Source organism: Cryptomeria japonica, chromosome 3 (genome assembly GCF_030272615.1).
Source record: "Cryptomeria japonica chromosome 3, Sugi_1.0, whole genome shotgun sequence".
Lineage (NCBI taxonomy): Eukaryota > Viridiplantae > Streptophyta > Pinopsida > Cupressales > Cupressaceae > Cryptomeria > Cryptomeria japonica.
Genome location: NC_081407.1, coordinates 937,076,088 through 937,095,919, shown reverse-complemented (window position 1 = coordinate 937,095,919; position 19,832 = coordinate 937,076,088). Strand labels below are relative to the sequence as shown.

Below are 19,832 nucleotides of genomic sequence, written 5' to 3'. Positions count from 1 at the left end.
CCCTCGCTGTCAACAAGTGTAGCCACATTTAGCTAAACCCAAAAATTAAAAGGAAAGTATAGGAGGAGGTCCGTCCAAATTTAATCAATCATTCCACCGCAGAGTTAGTCGCAGTAAAAGCGTAGCCGCTTTTAACTGGCACGATTTTTCCGCCAAATTAGGCGGCGTCGAGTCTTTTTACGTGCCGAACAGAACCCCGTTTTGGAGACGCCGTTAAATTCTACTTTATGGCGATGGTGTACGTTAAACTAAACGGCGTTGCGTTAATGTTATTTTGATACTATATTTAATTTTAGGGACACAAAACAACAGAGGGAAGAACCAAACAAACAATACCCTTTACACAATACCGCATTATTTTGCGTCATTCATTTCATTTCTTCGCTTATCATCAGCGACCAATTTCAGCAGATTTGGCGCCCCAGGGGTTCGATCTCGCGGCCTCACGATCTTTTAAGGTAAATTTTTATCCTTTTATCTGTCGTTGCGCAGCTTCATTTTTTAGGGTTAGATTGGAGGAGGTCAAATAACCGTAATAAAAATATTCTCTGTAATTATTGTTGCTCCTTTGCGTTCGATTCGATTTGAAGGCTGTATGTTTTCTGCCACGGATCTTCAGATATTGATTTGTGGCCGTTAAAGATCTCTGGCTTTAATAAGCCGCAGGCCGCATGTTCGAATCTCGCCGCTCTTGAACCTTGACAGACAAAATTTCTGCTTTATAACACTTTCCTAGTCCTCTACGCCTTTGGCTTCTTGCCGGAGCTTCGATTTGTTGCACATGTGAGAGCGAAATTGAATACGCAGGGCGGTTTGTTTTTTGTTAGGGTAAGTTTGGGAAACATCATTGTTTTAGGCTATAGTTCGTCAGGATTTTGATAGATTAATTTTTTCTCTCCACAGTTGTCAAAATGTTAAAACCCTCGTTTTTAAATCTTTGGCCCGGAACTTGGATTGATAACTCGTATTGGGGCAAAATTCGATAAGCAGTTCAGGTTTTGCAAGGGAATGTTCTTACAAGTCGTGTATTTTTAGGATTTTAAGAAGTAGATTTGATCTGGACGGTAAATAACATTGATGCCGATAGGTTTATTCATAGCGGCATGATTCGTGTTATTGTAGCTATGCTGTTTCCAAGCGATGTGACCAGATTAAAGATTTTAGATTTTCTTTGGCGCTTTATTACCCGTATGAATTGCGATTTTAGGCCATGGAGCTTGGACATGTTGCATGTACTAGGCGAAAATTGAATATGCAGGGGAACTTTTGTCAGGGTAAGTTTCGCAAGATTATCGGTTAACGCCTCTTGAAACCCTTTGTGTTTTCTATCTCGGGCGGTTTTCATTCCTTGTATTAGTTAATGCGATTAAATATGTGGAGCAGGGTTGGTTGGAGATTTCCACAGGCATACACATTTTTTAAAATTCTGAAATTGATTGCTGAAATCTCCGTGGATGTTTGCTCATGCTTTGAGGTCGGGTTTCTCAATTTGGGACAATGCTTGGATGATACGTTCATATGTTATCAAGATTTGCAACAATAGAAGCCGTTTAATCTGCCGACATCAAATTAAATAATTTATATTTCTACAGGGCAATATATTTTTGTGAAAATTGCTTTCGATGGAATCCAAAGCTTGGATTTGCTGCATGTGTTAGGGCGAAGTAGAGTTTCCTTTCCTTGTAGGGTGAGTTTGCACAAAATTGCTATTTTATGTTTTTGGCACTCAAGATTGGTTTGAATAATTGTATGGATGCATTGTTTGGCACAATGCTTGGGACAATAAGGTTTTAAAGGTTTGCAATGATGGAACCTGATTTAGTGCCATGCCACTAAAATAAAAGTTCTAGGTTTTCTACATTGTGCTTGCATTCATAATATGCAGCATGGATTAGTTGCATTTTGGAAGGGTAAAATTAAGTATAACTAGATTGCGTTTGTAGTATATTGTTATTTTATTTTTTATTTTTTTTTGAGGCACAGATTTGGTCTGGATAATCATATTGTGTTTTGTTAGTGCTTTCATGATTCGGCTTTTTTTAGTTTAGCACAGTAATTTTAATTGAGTTTTTAGATACTGCCATCTTACCTGTGAAGTGAAGCTCTCGTATTTGTGCTACATGGTAGTCTGCCGGAGCAAACTTTATTGATTTTGATGCACCATACTACTTGGACTTTGCCAAACGATTGGATGCACAACTTTTTTTTTTCACATGCAAATTGGGATTTTTTTCACATGGTGGAGTGTCTTGCACAAAGTTGGAAAGATTTAAGAGTCTTGGATGCAATGACCCAAATGACCCTTTCAGCTTGTTTTGGGTCATTTGCTACTTGGAATGGAATCAGGAGTCTAATGACCAGGTTGAGGGTTTTTATAATAAGGGGAGAATCATCTGTAGGTGGCACTAATAGAATGGTTTTACACCTGTTTTTCTGATAAATTCACGTTGTCTGTTGAATTCTTTCTTATGCTTGTATTTTCATTATTTTACAAATGGTTATGCTCTTTGAATGGCTTTATAATCTCCCGTCCAATGGGATCATGTTTTTTTCTGTATTGAAAACCTTTTATCATTCCTTGATCTTGTACATGGTAACTTGTTTTAACTTATCTTTTATCTGTTTTACTTGCAGAAAAATTGTGAATCAAAGGTTCAAACCATTCTGTTTAACGTCATGGACTTTGTGAATGATGATGGGGAAAATTTTTGCCCACTCTGCATGGAGGAAATGGACTTGACTGATCGTCAATTGAAACCTTGCAAATGTGGTTATGAGGTGAGCCTTGTTATTTTACTGACTTGCACTGGCACTGTTGTATAAACTGCTTCAAATAATGTTTTTCCTGATTGAATGGTTTGCAGTTCTTATCTAGGTTTTCCTAATAAAACTTGTAATGTATCTTATTGACTGAATTAGTGCTGCCCTGTTCTAGATAAAATGACAATTTGTTTTATCCACATGTTTAATAGAGGTTTTTACATACCTTTGGTGTATAATTCCTAATTTAATTTTTTGTGTCATTTCAGTAGCCTAGTTATTTAATTTTATGCAAATTAACTGTTGAATGAAAGTTATATGATATCTGGCCAGATATGTGTTTGGTGTTGGCACCAAGTTATGGAAGTGGCTGAGAAGGATAACACTGAAGGGCGCTGCCCTGCTTGTCGGACACCATATGACAAGGAAAAAATAGTCGGAATGACAGTCAGTTGCGACAGGTGAGGCATTATAATGTTGGAGCATCTGTTATGGAGTAATCTTCTTCACAAAGTGCACACATTTTGATTAACTTTGGTGCAACAAATCCATTTATTGGACGGCTGAAATCAGAATACAGTTACAGAACTATATTCTGATATTAGAATCCAGTTATTTGTCATGTTTCTAAATACTTTAACTTTATAATGAAGCAGACTGGATATGTCTTCTGAGAAGCGGCAGAAGTCGCAAAAGTCGAAGACAAAGGCATCTGAAATGCGAAAACATCTCAGTAATGTTCGAGTCATTCAGCGGAACCTTGTTTACATCATTGGGATACCTTCAAATTTAGCTGATGAAGAGGTATATAATTTGTTGCCCATGTTTAGAAGATTGAGTTGCACTGGCATAGGTATTTAGGAAGGGGGAGCAGTATATATTTTTTACTGCCGTCTCTCGCCTTTAATCATTATATAACCAAGACTAGCCATGCTGAGGTTGGGACCAGTTTTTGAAATTATACCAAGCAGTTTGTAGTCTGTGTGATGGTGTTATGTTTTTGTTTTATTAATTTTTTTTGTCTTGTACTATTGTGTTCTCTAAATTTTTTAAATTGTAAGAAACATGTGCACACTTGATATTTGTAAATTTATGGTAGGGTTTAAATGGTTCTCGTCATTCAAGTGGTTCATAGAAGTCTCTCACAGAGACCAAAAATCTCAACCAAAGGCATTGGTTCTTTGCAGACTCTTGAACGTCGAGAATTCTTTGGGCAGTATGGGAAAGTTCTGAAGGTTTCTATTTCAAAGCCTAGTGCTAGTAATCAACATTCTAGCAGTAATCCAACTTCAAGTGTGTAAGTTCAAATTTTCTCGTCATGTGATAGCACTATGTAGTACAATTGCGGCTATGAGCTTGAAGTTGTTTGTGGATGCAATATTTCAGGATTTGAGGCTTGTTTTGTGACGACACTGAAAAAGATCTTATACTTGTATTAAGCATGTTGTTTTGTGAACAGAAGTTTTATGTTTTGAATATATGAACTAGAAAGTTAGAAAATGAACTGTAAGTTCTTCTGACATTCAGTAGCTCATTTTCAATGTGACTCTGGGTTATCATCAGCCAATCATTTCTTCTGTTTTATGTCTCAGATATATTACCTATATGAAAGAGGAAGAAGCTATTCGTTGTATTCAGGTTGTAAATGGATATGTATTAGATGGTAGACCGTTAAAGTAAGTCTTTTTCATGGTCTTGTTCTGCAGAGGTGCTTCAAAAATATTTTAATATAAATTCTGCATATATTTGATGCCTGATTATGTTTTCTTTGGATATTACTTATGCAGAGCTTGTTTTGGTACTACAAAGTACTGCCATGCATGGTTGAAAAATATGGTAAGAGAGGCTATCTGTTTGTTAATTTTTACTGTAATATATATGTTTTGGATGTACTCACTCTGAGAGTTAATTTCTTATCCATTTTGATTTGAATACTAGCCGCGTGATGGTTGTTTGTCATCACAGGATATTTAATATATTACTTAGGGCTGTGTTATACAATAAAGTAACTTGTTTACTTAGAGGTTATCACCAGCTTGTACTAATTTTTATTACATTTTTTAATGTATTGATTTCTATGATCAGCCTTGCAACAATCCAGATTGCCTATACCTGCACGATATAGGTACTCAAGAAGATAGTTTCACAAAAGAGGAGATGGTATCCACATGTGCAAGGTATCTTTGATCATTCTTTTTCAGCTTTTTCTTTTCTGTAGCCCTGATTTTTGTAGTAGTTTTGGATCCCAAAATTACCCATTATTTGGGTTAGTTGACATTCTTTAAAGAAATATATGAAAGACATTCTTTAAAGAAATATATGAAGCACATGTTGCTTGGATTAGTTGGATTCAGTCTTATCGTAGATTCTGTCTTTTTAATTCTGATAGTCTTACAAGTATTTGTCCAAATTTCTATTATAATACTGCAAATATTGTAGATCTTTGCTCATTGGAACTGATAAAAACTATCTTGGTTCATTGGAAATTTGGAACTGATAAAAACTAAGTTGTTGAATCCTTGGGATTTTTTTGGGTGATTTCTGGTATGAAACATACTGGAATCAGATTCTGAAACAAATATCCTGTGGGTGCGTCCGAAGTTCGTGTTTATGATGTGGAAATGTTTACTGATTCTAGTTTAATCTTTTTGATATATTTAAGACCTACAGTGCTGATTAGTGAACTCAGAACTTATCTATTTGAGATTCTAGTTTGATCTTTTTGATATTGAAAACTGAATTTAAATTAGTATGTTATGTTTCAAATTTGAAATTTGTAATGGTATGTATTGGTATATGACATTCTTAACTTATATTTTTTAGCCACATATATATATATATACCAGTTTCCGTACCGGATTCGGCAACTTAGGATAAAAATACATTGTGTTCTTTATTAGCGTATTTCCATGCCATAGAAGTACCAAAAGATTCAATGTTATTTGTTTTTGAGATGGAATTTATTTTTTCAGGGGATTTCATGTCAGTTGCCTTGTTTAATAAAAATTATTTTCTTTTATTATAGTAGTAATTATTAGTTTCACTGAAGTATAGTAAAGGTACCTGTTTTGTTTTGTTTGGACACATGATTACACAAGCAGCAAAATTCCACAGTTCCATGGTCCTACAAATTCATTGCAGCGGCGTGGGGGTAGTTGCCTACCTCCACCAGAACCTGAGGTCTGTAGCACAAACTTGGCTTCCTCAAGTAAACCTTCTGTCAAAACAGTGATTTCTGTAAGTAACCCTTATTGGCTTAGTAAACTGTATGGACAGTACTTGATAACATTGTTTTATGTGTCAATATGAATTGTTTTCAGTTCTAATGCATTTGGTAGGATTCTTTGCTTTATATGGTTAAGCTTGTAGGATGTTTCCAGGATGCCAGGAGTTTTACAACAAAGTGTAATATGTAACTCCAATCTTTTTCTTTTTATGATTTTCTTTCTGTCTTAATTTAGAATGTTGGAGGTCATGCCAAGACTACAGTTGCTAATGGATCTACTGGAAAAGCAACTGCCCTACCAGCTGCTGCTTCCTGGTATGGTATATAGTGTTACGGTGCTTACCAAATGTAAATAATTCAGGCAATTTGGTAGTTACTGTTATGAATTATGATTAATATGAAGCTGTTTGAACTGCATAAGATGGTGCAAGCAATAAATTTTTTGGTTGCTAATATAAGACTATATTTGCAGGGGCTTGCGTGTTACACAGGGGAAGTCATTACCCACAAAAGCACCAATTATCCCAGTTTCCACAAAACTCAAATCAAGTTCCTCTCATACATTGTCAGTTTCTCCACCTTCAAATTTACCCACATCGGCTGCTGTGGTAGTAGCAGCAGCAGCTACCCCTTTGTTGCATTCGGATCATATCCAATCGTCTTTGGGTGTGGTCAGTTGTAATGGGTCACAAACAAGTCTACGTTCGCCATGTTCTCTGACTTCCAAACAGAATATGAAGAACCACCAAACAAGGACAAATTTGACAAATGGTGCTGCTGTAGATTCTTCAGCTGTCACAGCAATTTCAGAAAAACACATCAGGGAAGATAGCCCTGAAAGGAGGCCTAGTGAGAGTCATTTGCAGCAAAACCATGGATTTCAAGAAGCTCTTGAAAAGGCATCTGATATCTCATTACAAAATTCATCCCTTACAGGCAATTCACATGTACAGAGTGTTGGCATTGAGAAATTAGAATATGCATCTGTATCATCTGGTCTTAGGACTAGAAGGCTCTCTCAGGATGGTTCTATAAATTTTCATAACAATTTTGATGATATAAGTACCTCAACATCAAATGAAAGCTCTAGAGCTTTTCACGGTAGTTTCAATGCCAGCAAGCTTCCGCTGGATGCATCAACAGTCTCTGCAAATTTGTTACAGAGTGATAGTAACACACTTGATGAAAAATTTATGGTTGAACCCATGAAGGAATTTTCTGTCTCAGATATTGAAGATCATTGCATTTCAACTGAGCCTGAAGAACAATGTCCAGGATCAGTTGCACAAATGCTTTCAGAAACAGGAAGATTTTTAAAACATGGATCTTCGTTAGATGCTAATAAAAGGCCTTTTCTTTCATGGAGATCAACCACCATGGCTGAATCGTGCAGTGCAAACACAGCCATATCAAAAGATGACTCAAGTACAGTCTTGTCATTAGAGACTTCGAATTTGGACATTCTTAATGGCAACAGTTACAAAATTGGCACAGTTGATGGAAAATCTGATTTTTCTAGAGCAAGATCCGAGGGTTCTATTTTGACACATCCATTTCAAGATGTTGGCATTACAGAAGATAGAATTATAAGGGTCAATGTTCCAGCCAGCGAGCAGATTGCTGAAGGCAATTCTATATTAGCAAAATCACAATACGTGGAAAGACATGAAAATGATAAAACCCACATTAGGCATAACAGTGGTACGGACGCTGGGGAGGACAATATTATCTCAGATATTCTTAAATTGAACATTGACATTTGGGAAGATGATTCAATAACTAGTCCCCATGATGTTGTTACTAAGGCACTGCTTGGTGAGAAAGAAAAGGTTAATGGTTTACCAAAGGATATATCAAGCTTAAGGAAATTGCAAAATAGTGGACAGTCCAGGTTCTCATTTGCAAGACATGATGGATCTTCTGGAGAATCAAGTCAGTCATCAAAGTCCTTAGTTTCTAGCGGACAATTCCCAGATACATGGTCAAAAGGAAAAGATACTTTGGATGAGAGAGTTGGTTATGATCAAGTCAACAGATCATTGAATGATAGGACTGCTTTTGATCAGGAAGAATATCAAATGCTTTCCAACAGAACTGCACCTCCTCCTCTTTCTGGTTCTACTGGTATGATGATACATATGTTTTTTGAGTTATATAATTTTAGATTTATAATGTTTTTATTCTACATATGCAGGTTTTTTATTTTTTCTGTTTTGGTATTCAACTTGCTCTGTTAATATTCTGATATATGTCAGGTTTTATAAATGACTGCAACTTGCTTGTCTAACAGCACAGAATTTATTATTTGTATGTTGGTTCATTTATTTGGCTGTTTTTGTTTTTCCTATTTTCGAGATTCGGTTTGTGTTTATATACAGATTGATTTTAGAAACGCCTGGCATGTATTGACTACACTTACAGTATTCTGAATGCAATTAGTTTCAATCTCTTGTAGAAAATTCTATTGGCTTTGTGCTGTCATATACTGATACATTGTTATTCCCATCCTGAAATTGTTTGGACTTTGGATATAGTTATTTTATCTAATGAGATTACAAAGCATTGTTATGAGATTTGTCCTTCAATTTTTCAGTTTTCTTACATGTGTTATTGACTTGGGATTTCAATGTTTGTATGGCAAGAGACACAATTGTTGGCAGAAAGGTAATATTAGTTAAGAGCTATGCCTGCTTGAAATCAAAGACAAGCTACAACTTCTTATGAGTAGTGAGAAATCAGTTTGTTTAGCACAACTGAATGGGTTAGGAACTATGATATGATATGCAATTGACCCATTTTTCTTGTGCTTTATGGATTAATTTTATCTAATGTATGATTTGTAGGTATTGTAATTTTTAGTTCCCGCCAAGGCAGGATACTATTGCATTATTTCAATCTATTTTTTAAATTAGTTTAGCCAATTAGTGCATAGAATTAAAATATTTGAACCAAAAAACAATAGTGTAGGTTTAATTTTTATCTTAAATTATTGTAAATATGGCTTTTTTCTTAATTCTTATTGGTAACAGTAGGTATAAAATTCAATTGTAAAAAATAAATTACAGTTCTTTTTACATTTAATGCATTAAATAATCTGACTTTACTGTGATGTCACCTGCCAGCTTGATACAAATTACTGTCCAAATTGATTATTGTTTATTTAATGTGTGACTTCACCGGCTAGATTTTTGTTTGTTTGTGTGTTTGTTTGAAAGAAAGATGCATGCAAAGTATGCATTCGATTGCAATGCTGCAGACGAAACGAATTCCAAAATTAGAAAATGTGATTAAATGAAGCACAAAAAGAAAAGATAAATGGCAACGCAAATGTAAATCTTGTGTAAATTAATGGTGTCATTCATGCATTTATTTAATTATAAAGAGATTCACCTAGGCTTGTCCACAAATACATGAATGAAGCATTTGGAATAAGAATTAGGTGGGCAGCTTGTTTGTTGTTTAGTTGGGCAAAAATATTTGAGCTGTCAATCAGAGTGCAACTTCTTACGTTGTAATTAATTGTAATAATACTGATGAAGCACATTTGTTATTTTGTTATTAAAAACACACATTAACAAGATATTAAAAGTGAAGGATCAACTTTTGACTCATCCAGTTCTATTGTATACAATTTGTTTATTTGGCATAGCCATAATCATAATCTTTTTTATTTTTATTTAAATAATAAATTTTATTAATGAGAACTTAAATTATTTAAGATTTGAAATATTTAATTGTAAATAATGATTGAAAGAAAAGGAAATAAAATATAGTTTAGTTTTTTAATTATATATAGCTTAAAAATATATATTTTTTTGATCAGTAATGTTGTGATTTTTTATTTATTAAGAACACTTTTAACTGGAGCTACTAACCAGTGGGGGTCACAATGGGGGACCCCCTCCCCGAGGGATTACATGATGAAATATTAACACCTCCCTGATGATATGAATGCCACGCTTACATATATTTGTTATGTCTATCTCTTCATATCACTCCATATGCCTTATCTCTCCAAACATCTCCTTATCTCTCTATATTTGTTATTACAATTCTCCTTATCTCTCCAACACAGGCTTTGTCGCTCCTTAAACTGGCACAGGGTCATCATGAATCATTGGAAATTTTTGGCACGAGAGGGACTGCAGCATGAGGATTTTTATGCTGCATGGACTGCAAACGAAGTGGCATCAACACCAACGAAGCCATGAGAGGGATCGCAGCACGAGGATTTGTGCTGTGTGGACAGCGAACGAAGAGGCATCAACACCAACCGCAACGTGGGTACCAATCGCTAGGGGGGACCACCGAACGTACCAAAAACAGATGGGCTTTCTCATTCAGCGTGCACAGTACTTGCAAGGGTTTGAACATGAAACCTCCCTATCAACAGGGATCTCAACATGCCGTTGCGCTGCAGGGACATCCCCACTTAAAAATATATATTATTCAATATTATATACTATTTTGTTATAATATTAACAACTAAATTTATTTTTTATTTAATATTATATTTTATTTTATGTTAGATATATTATACCTATTTGTGTTTTATATAAATAAGAATTTTATTTTTAATGTATATATTAAACGTTATTGAATAAAAATATAATATATTTTTTACATATAATACTAGTTAAAATTTTAAATTATAATATTTATTCTCATACTTTAATTAAATATATCTCTTCAGATCTTTTAAAATATTTGTTTGTTCCTCTTTAGGTCATTTTATACGAATGTCTAGAATGTCACCTGCAACTAACATATATATTTTAAATTATTTTATAATTAATAATACTCACATAAACTCTCTATTTCTCTCTATTTCTTGCTCCCTATTCCTATCCCTATCTCTATCTTAATTTCTTACTTTTCCCCCTCTATCTCTTTCTTCAAATCTCTCGTCTCCCTCTCCATCTATATCTTATAATCTGCATATCTCTTTCTTATTCATTCCTTCCCTTGTCTCTCTCCCTCTCTCTATGTATATATCTACCTCCCTTTCCATCTCTCCATCTCCCCCTCTTATTATCTTGCTCTTTTTATCAGGAACAGGAAATAATATTGATTTTACTTTAATCAATGTAGAAAATGAAAAGTTCAGCAGGCTAGGTGGAGTGGTAAGATAGGGTCTAGATTGATTCCTAGGGTTCAAAAGTAGCTGGACAAGTCCCTAGTGTTAAATTGGCTATTTCTATGGAGGCCACTCACACTTGTCTACTTGAGCATGTCGGTGGATGGAAGTGGGGCCCCCACAACAGAACATGATCCTGTTAGACTCCAGAAATCTTAGATAAAGGGGTTCAAAATCAGAAATGGGAAAAGATCTAACATTCTAGAATTTGAATGAGAGGACAAGGCATGTTAAAATACCTTCCAAGATAGAAAACAATAGTAGCAGCATGACAATAATGGAAATTGTTTTAGAACATGGAAAATAGACAATAAGTAAAACCCCATAAACAGTCAAAGTAATATATTGCAAAGAAATTTTATTGAGGTGCGGGCTAAAAATAGGCTCAACTTTTTGTCTTGTTTTAACTCTCTCCCTTATCTTTTCTGATGATTAGGGGATAGGAGGGCTTTGTGACCTTAACTAAAGCTTCCTTTTGTCTGTTAGGGTTTTCTGAAAACTTGAGCAGTTTTGCCTCAGGCAAACAAATGTTTTTTTTTTTTCTCTTTAATCTTCCTGACAATTTATGGGATGGGATAACTGCCAAGGGACATTGAAACAAGATCTCATGGATCCTCTTGGTAGCTGTGTTGATGATCTTATGCTCTTGACACAGCATCTAAAAAGGTTGATCCTATTTTTGGATATGGAACACGTCTTTTTGAGAAGCCAATATTTGTTGTTGAACTGACAAATTTTGTAGTTGTGGATGCTAGTTTTGATTAATTTAATGTCAAAAGAAGCTAACCTCTTGAAGAGCCAAGTCCATGTTTTTGTCAGATTTTTCCAGAAAAGCAGATGTTCCCAGCCTGAAAATCAGTCGTATGTGATTAAGTTGCCAGGATCACTGAACTTTTTGTTTTGTTGTCTTGTTTGATGTGGGCGGGGCAAGAGGCTAGTTAAAAGAAGCTGGGCGATGACTAGATTTATTGGGTTATTCTGGATATTGTTTTCTGGAGACATATATGACGTAGACATGATTTCAACATTTCAAAAAAGCCGAAAACACCTGAGTTAAGAAATAAAAGATTGAATTCTATGTAGTATTGGTCTTAGTCTTATGGTAAAATATGTATTTCGATTATTTGTTACCTTTTGTAGTCAAATGCATGCATTGTTCCATATGTTTGGTAGTTATGGTGCCACCCAATTATGGATAGAATTACATCATTGAAAGTTTCTGTGCAATTGGGTGCTCAAGTTATGTGGTCTTTCACAAGATAGTGTAGCTGACTACACTTATTGTGACAATAATGTAATGATGGGACATAAATATGAAGTTACTTGAGAGATGGGAATCAGGAATTGCAATTTCATCTTTGTACAAGGAACATGAAGGTTAGTTTTTATTTCAATAGCTATATGATTATGAGATTTTTTTTTTTTTAGATAAGTGCCATCTATTATGGGGATATGGCCCTATATTGATAATAAACAGTATTACATATGCACTGGACCCCAAAAGGATATGGCCCATACTATAAAAACAAAAAACAGTCATCATCCAATCACAGCTAATCCCACTACACATGCCTCAGAATAGTTGCAATGCGATCACCCAAAGTCGCCACATTTTCAATATTGTTATCTGACAACCAGCCCAGGTCTTATTCATCATCCTTCGAAATGGGCCCAATTCTCCAGAGGAGACCCAGCATTGCCCACAAAATTTTCCTTCTTTGACCGCAACTCTTTCGCAGCAACCCGAATCTCATCTTCAGAGTCTGTACCATCCACGTCCGAGAGGAAGCACGCAGGATTGAAGAATGGGCCCAATATGCTAGCCCACTCCTCTTCCAGCTCCATGACAGCATTGCCTACTGCGTTGGCATCTACATCCCTGACAAACCCGTCCATTTTCTCAATGCATGCCACCTTGGAAGGAAGAATGTCCACTAGCAGGCAAAGAATGGTCTCGTAGATGAATCCATCGCACCAGTGCCTATCTCCACTAAACGCCTCCTCAACAATCGCAACAATCGCTGCCTGCCCTTTGACATCAATGTCGAACAGTCGGTCACATTGCTCTGCTAAAGACTCATCACGACACATACAACTCAACCTGAAGTGATGAACCATGATTCTGTGGCAACTGAGAAGAAAGCTTCCACCAACACAAGACCCGGACTATGCGAATTACTAAACCGAAAACTGCCCTGCGAATCCTCCATACTTGCTTATGAGATATAATAAGCTGCTTGCTTAAATCTTTCTTGCCGCTAATTGCTGATAAACAATGTTTTAGTTTATCTGTCTCTTGTATGGTGTATAAATATTATAATATTTGAGAGTAATATGATTCAGGAGTTTAAAAGTCAGTATATTTAGAATGCTAGGTCTGCTTGATTTAGGTGTTAGCAGGTTAAATGTGAATATTTCTTATTTAATTTGGAATTGATGTGAAATAATGACACAATTCAGGAGTAAAAAAAATTCAATGTATTCAAAAACCTATTCACCTAAGTGGTAGCATGGGGGAGAAACATATGATTTTGTGACTGAAAAACCCTTGGGTTGACATTATTTTAACATCCTTTTTATATACAAATAAACACATCATCCATTTTTATTTAAAAATTAACTAGAATTGCTATTTTAGATAAATCTATGTAAAAGATGCTGAGAGATATCACTCTTAAGGTGCCTATTCCCTTAATGGGTTTAATGTGATATTTTTAGAAAGTAGGAATATTATCACCTAATAGAATTACCTGCTTTTTGGTAGTTGCTCTTGATATATGCAATAAGAGGCTTCGGGTCTTAAATTTTAATTCTCCAAGAATGCTTAAATCTGTTGTTCATCATTGCCACTTTTTGTGTTGTACAATTGAACATTTTCAAGTAATGAAGTGATGTTAGTTTTTTAGTTTTCCTCAATCTTTTCTGTTTCCTTGCCCATCTCCTTTTCATAAAATTTCAAGTTTAACTACTGCTTTCTCATGTTTCTTTTTGCAACTTAGCATTGTATTAGTTTGTTTGTGCCTATCCGGCTGCTGTCTTTGTTAACAGAGAAACATTTTCAAAATTTTCTTTTATTTTTCTTTTTGCAGTTGCACCACCTTCTGTTTCAAGGTCTCAGTTTTCTGCCCCACCGGGCTTCTCAGTTCCAACCAGGGCCCCTCAAGTTCCGCCTCCTGGATTTTTTCCTCAGTCAAGAGTTGAAAGGCCATATGAACCTCCGACTACAACAGGTTTTTGTTTAGAATTCAAGTTGTTACTTCGTTCCATAATTTATTTGAGCAGGATGAAATTTTGAACCTAAACTTTGCAAAGGAGTAATTTTTGAATGCAATGCTTGTGTTTCTGCAGTTTTTTCAAATGGAACTAAAGATCACAACGAGGCTGTATTGTCACAAAATGCTTTTTCTAATTCGTACCCTTCACTACATCAGACACTGGGAGTCAATAACTCTAATGATGTGGAATTCATTGATCCTGCAATAATGGCTGTTGGAAAAGGCAAATTTCCTATAGGACAGATCCAGCGTGGTTCTGCAGGTCCTGATTCAGTTTTTAGTGGTCCTAGGCAGGATTTGTCTGATTCGAGTTTTAGTCAGTCCTTTCTTGGACTTCGATCTCCTTTCCCACAACAGGTCAGTTCTGCAGACTATGATGCCAGGCTTCAGATGCTGAAACAAAAACCATTTTATACCAACTCAAGTTTGACATCTCCAAGGCAGCAGTTTACATTTCAGGACCAGATTGGAGACATTTCATCTTACTTGTCCCGTCAGAGTGATGCTATGATTCCATCCATGATGAGAGAACAATCTCAAATGAACCTTGATTCTGTGTTCTCTCAGCCATCTTTTCAACAGCCAATGAATTTATCTTTCAGAAGCTCTTCAGTTGGTGCAAATGGTTGGGATAGTTGGAACAGAATGAGTTCTGCACTTGAATCTGGGCTTGGGGAGAGAAATTTTTTAGAAATTGGGAACAAAGAAAGAATGGGTGCTTGGGATCCTAAAAGTGGATTGACCAAGCTCTTTCCAACTTATGGTGAATCGATGTTCCACATGCCATGCTCAGAAAATTATTACAGTAGACCATTTGAAATGTGAAGAGTTGTTCTACTGCTGCCAAGCAGAGTACTAGAGAATAGCTATCATTGAAAAGCTTAAATGGTGCAAACTGGTATGTGGTAATTTTAAATTGGTTTTATCCCGTTCAAAGTCCAAACTTCAAAGATTAAAACTTGCTGACTAACAGGTTCCCACAAAGCAGTGCTCTTTTGAACAATTTGTTTGAAGAATAGTCAGTGCTACATCTTTTGTATGTTGATGGGGAATATGGAAATAGCTACAACAGCTATGCCGCTGTGGAGCCATGCTTGTTTTTGTTGGCTGTCATGGAAATTGCCATGGCTTAGATCTGTTGCCCACTGGAGAATACTTTTTTATGCTGCTATGATACTCTCTGATTTGTAGGGGTTTTGAAGAAGTTATTTTATTGATACAAAAATTGGAGTCACACCTCATTCATTCCTTAATAAATTATATATTGTGGAGAAAACAGTACTCCTGAATCCTACATATTTTCAGTGGTATGGAGCTGTGGTACAAGAGAACTTCATATCAATGGGGCTTGAGGACGATGGCTATTGCAATGGTGCTTGCCTTTATTCATGTGCACCCAGATAGGCGATATTATTATATGGGCTTTTCATTGTTATTAAGATACATAGCTCAAATTGTAATCTGTTGATGGGTGAGTTCGAAGTGAAGCTAATTGAGAAATTTTGATGTGAGAAAATCTGGCTTCAATTATCTTGCCAAGAGGTAGGCACATTTCCTGCTAAGCTTCCTGTGCTGTTGAGGGCTTTTGCATTGTAATTGTTGGTTTGCACATATGTATTAATTGTAATCTAACACTGCATAAATGCAGAAAAGCTTTTCAATGCTATTTTCATGCAACTGTTGCCTGTATTCAATTTTCATGTATTATTATTAAAGTTTCATGTTCTATGTGAGGTTTTCTGGGCTATTTAAGCCTTGCTGGTTGCTGACAGAAAACCCAATTTCTTTCTCAAGTGTTACTTTTTGACCCTTTGAATATATATATTTTTTCCTTCAATCTCTAACTGAATGTCCAGGCTGTTCTCAGTGTTTTTTAATTTTCATGTAACTTGCTTCTAGGAGTATTTTTAACTAAAATTTTGAATTCTAGTTCTTATAATGCAGTTAATTTTGCATTGTCGTTTTCTATGAATTTCAGATGATAGATACAGTGTTTTATTCAGAACCACCTAGTGTGAAATTCATGGGTCCTATAAGCTTTGATGCCATGCCCAATGGAGCATTTATTTCAGAAAGTTATTTGGTACATTGATCACTGAGATGTACAGGACTTGCAGACCATGAAAATTGTCAGGACATACATATTACAGATGATGTATTCTATACAGATCTACCTATTGCAACATTCATTGATTGTTTCTAGTTGATTACTATAGACCATAGAAGCATATATTTTAAAAATATTGTGATATATTCCAGCATATCTTTTCTTGGAATGGTTCCCAACATTTTTTTGACTATATTGCAACTTTTTCAAAATATTTTTTGACCAAAAGTTTCACCAATATAAAGAAGTTTTTGGTGATGTGTTACTGGTAATATTCACATAATTACTGTAAGTTTTTTTTTTTCCATATAAGGAGTAGACCTGCAAGTTTTTGGTCAGTCTTCTCTAGATTTTCTATAAACAGGTTATACCCCTCAAATGGTGTAAGCACCTGTTAAAATTTTCTGCTGCCATTATTGAATAGCTGTTAGATCTGTTGCCAAGGGATTATGGCAATTATTGTTGTCATTATTTAAAAAATGAACATGGTTATCTACAATTTTGAAGACATCTGGTATAATTGGGTTTGAAAACATTTTGAATAGAGAACATGACTGTCGTTGTGATTTAATGACTGCGACTATTGCCTTTGATTACAGCAAACATTGATGTCACTATTCATGATTCGTGAGCATTGTCATTACTAGACAAGGCAATCAGATGATTATACTATCTGTTGACTTTCATTATAGTTGCATCGCAAATTTAATGCTGTTATTTCAACTTATCAATGGATAATGTTATCATTATTTAATTTGTAAAATAGCTGTATGATTGAGTTTGTTTGGGAATTTTCATTGTATATCAGGTGTTAATAATGTCATAATCGTGGAGATTATTTTCACCATTATTGTCTTTTAACATAGCACCTGTGGTGATTATTGATCTTCATATGATTACTGATCGGTATGTTGTTCAATAGCATCCTTATTAGTACTGTGATTAATTAATATGGGCATCAATACTGCTGTCAACATTATAGGAATTATTGTTGATCAAAGTGATGGACATTGCTGTTCTGCAATTCTAGGCATGAATGTTGCCACTGCTGTGAACTTAAGAGGTATTTGATGAAATTAGGGAGATTTAAGTTGTCAACTGTAAACATTTTTTGTATAGCTTATTCTTTTTGGCTTGATAGTTATGGAGAGGTAGGGTTAACGAGCCTTATTTACCTTAGTTTTATTTTATCACATCACTCTAGCAGGGTTAGTTATTAATATTGTTAAACACATTTATATTACAATTATCTGTAATCATTGATCTCAAAACTAATAAGCAAAATCAATATTCAAATTTATGATGTAAACTCTTGTTTACTTTAACTCACTCTCTATGTAGCTAGGATGACTTTAAATGTAAAAAACATGAGCTTTTTATATCTTTAAAATATTTAACTGCTTTTCTAGGTGCCCAATATTTTCCCTTTTTTTTTCCAATAATATCTTGAGAAATTGAGAATATTTTTATCTTTTGCGATGCCCAGAACAATGTCTGCTTTTATGCTAGACCTTGGATGGAGACCTACTAAGCTTTGATGCTATATGTTCAGAGGAGCATATATTTCTGTAAGTAATGTTACTCTCAACTGTTGAGATGTGCTAGATTTATGCACCATCAAGGTTATTGGGATGTCAGATCAGTACTAATGATGAAATTAATTTTTATAATTGTTAGATGTCTTTGAATCAGTTGCGAGTCTCTAAATGTTTAGGAATTGGCACTTGAAATTGTAGTTTTGAAAGATTCTGTTTGTAGCTTTTTTAATAAAAATGATTCTGGAATGCATTCAGAGATTTCTGTTGATAACTTACTTTTGTATGTGAATTCTCTAAAGCATAGAAGGGCTGCTGTTTAGAAGTTGGTATATGGACTAGATGACACAAACCATCTCTGTCAATTGTCTAAATTTACATGAAAAATCTGATTGAGAAAGTATGCATGTTAAAATAACCCTTGCAATACGGTAGGTAATGTTGACCTTAAAACTTCACTAACTTTTGAGTTTCTAGGTTCTATTGGCATGGAGTACCTAGAATAAAGCAGGATTTTGAGTATGGAGCAAGTTGCTAGGACTTAATGTGGCCCACGCAAAATATGGTGGGGGAATATCATGAACAAGAAATTGGACATGTGGTTTATGCATTGGATAGTGCCTCGTACAGATGTGGTTGGTTTCTTTGTGAATCTTGAGATCTGCTGTCGGGTGCATTTGACTGCTCATAATTTCACCTACGTTTTTGGGCATATGTAATATTGTCATATGGATATAAAATTATATTTTGTTTTAGTATGGCTGAAGTTTTTGGATGTCTTTTGCAGGGCTCTGAAGTTGTTCAACTCTACATTGAACAGAAGTTGGTTTCATTGATAGGCGGAGTGACAATTTAGGAGTACTGTGATGCTGTTATGAATTAAGTGTTTTCTTGTGTTTTCCCTTTCTGAGGAAATTATTGTATTTTGTACGTCAAGGTAATTTATCCTGAATTTTTTATCCAAGCAATATCGTTTGGAAGATCTCATTTTTTCTGTTGGTTTTATTTGGTTCTGTTGAATCTCGCAGAAGGGTATATATGCCTCTGCTCTAGCCATCTACGTGGAGTATTATTGCAAATATTAATAATTCAAGTCCTCAAGCAACGAGTGTCCAACTGTTGGATATTCTTTTGTTTGAGGTTTGAGGTTTGAGAATGGAGTAGTTCTATAGCTTTTAATTCCTGTTCATTATAGAATATCCAACGGTTGGTATGTTTGAAGTAATTGATGGTACACATGTTAGTCTGTCTGTCTTAACAACACTGCTATAATTTCTTCAAGTGCTTGAATAACGTTCTGAAGCTTTTTCCATTTCCAGGTACATATTTTAGGTATATTTGTAGTAAGTGACGGTATGTATGTTTCTTATCTATCTTCACTTACCTACACTATTTTAGTTTCTTCTGCTGCTGGAATAGAATTTTGCAGTCGGTCATCTTCTATTTTTACTGAAATCACATTCTAATAGATAGTTCTTGAATTTATGTATATTTGTATTGTTTGTCAAAGGTAGTTTGGGTTGAGAGGAATGTTGCATATTTTTGGTCTAAATTTGGCTTATTGAACAATGCAATCTATTGTTGACATAAGTCTATTATAATCAAAGGGCAGGTCCTCATGCTTATTTTGGGTAGCAGTCGCTGCTCCATTTTTTTAGCATCAATTTGTGGATCTGGTGGCCCAATGAATGTTAAATTTTGCTGCTTATAAAATAAGCAGTCATCTTAAATTGCATTATGATAAGAAATCTTTAATGCTAATTGGTCAAATAAATTTTGGAGAAAAAATTAG

The 19,832-nt window shown here is 35.0% G+C and overlaps 1 protein-coding gene across 12 annotated transcripts; it reads left to right on the top strand.

The window, feature by feature from the left end:
* Positions 1–236: 236 nt before the first annotated feature.
* Positions 237–19,193, top strand: LOC131072939 (uncharacterized). 12 transcript variants are annotated; one of them, XR_009112795.2, is made up of 17 exons: positions 237–458; positions 2,635–2,778; positions 3,094–3,221; positions 3,417–3,564; positions 3,948–4,057; positions 4,353–4,436; positions 4,548–4,596; positions 4,846–4,937; positions 5,862–5,997; positions 6,222–6,301; positions 6,459–8,110; positions 14,213–14,353; positions 14,472–15,940; positions 17,488–17,568; positions 17,992–18,073; positions 18,518–18,711; positions 18,828–19,193. XR_009112795.2 is itself a non-coding variant. In XM_058009243.2 (13 exons), the coding sequence occupies exons 2-13, from the start codon at positions 2,677–2,679 to the stop codon at positions 15,221–15,223; spliced, it is 3,474 nt and encodes a 1,157-aa protein (XP_057865226.2). In that variant the 5' UTR covers positions 237–458; positions 2,635–2,676; the 3' UTR covers positions 15,224–16,075. The 12 variants fall into 12 exon arrangements, 2 of the variants coding, with proteins under 2 accessions (XP_057865226.2, XP_057865228.2); XR_009112794.2 differs by lacking the exon at positions 17,488–17,568; XR_009112792.2 differs by lacking the exon at positions 17,488–17,568 and having other exon boundaries at positions 17,992–18,711; positions 18,828–18,977; positions 19,069–19,193.
* The last annotated feature ends 639 nt before the right edge of the window (positions 19,194–19,832 follow it).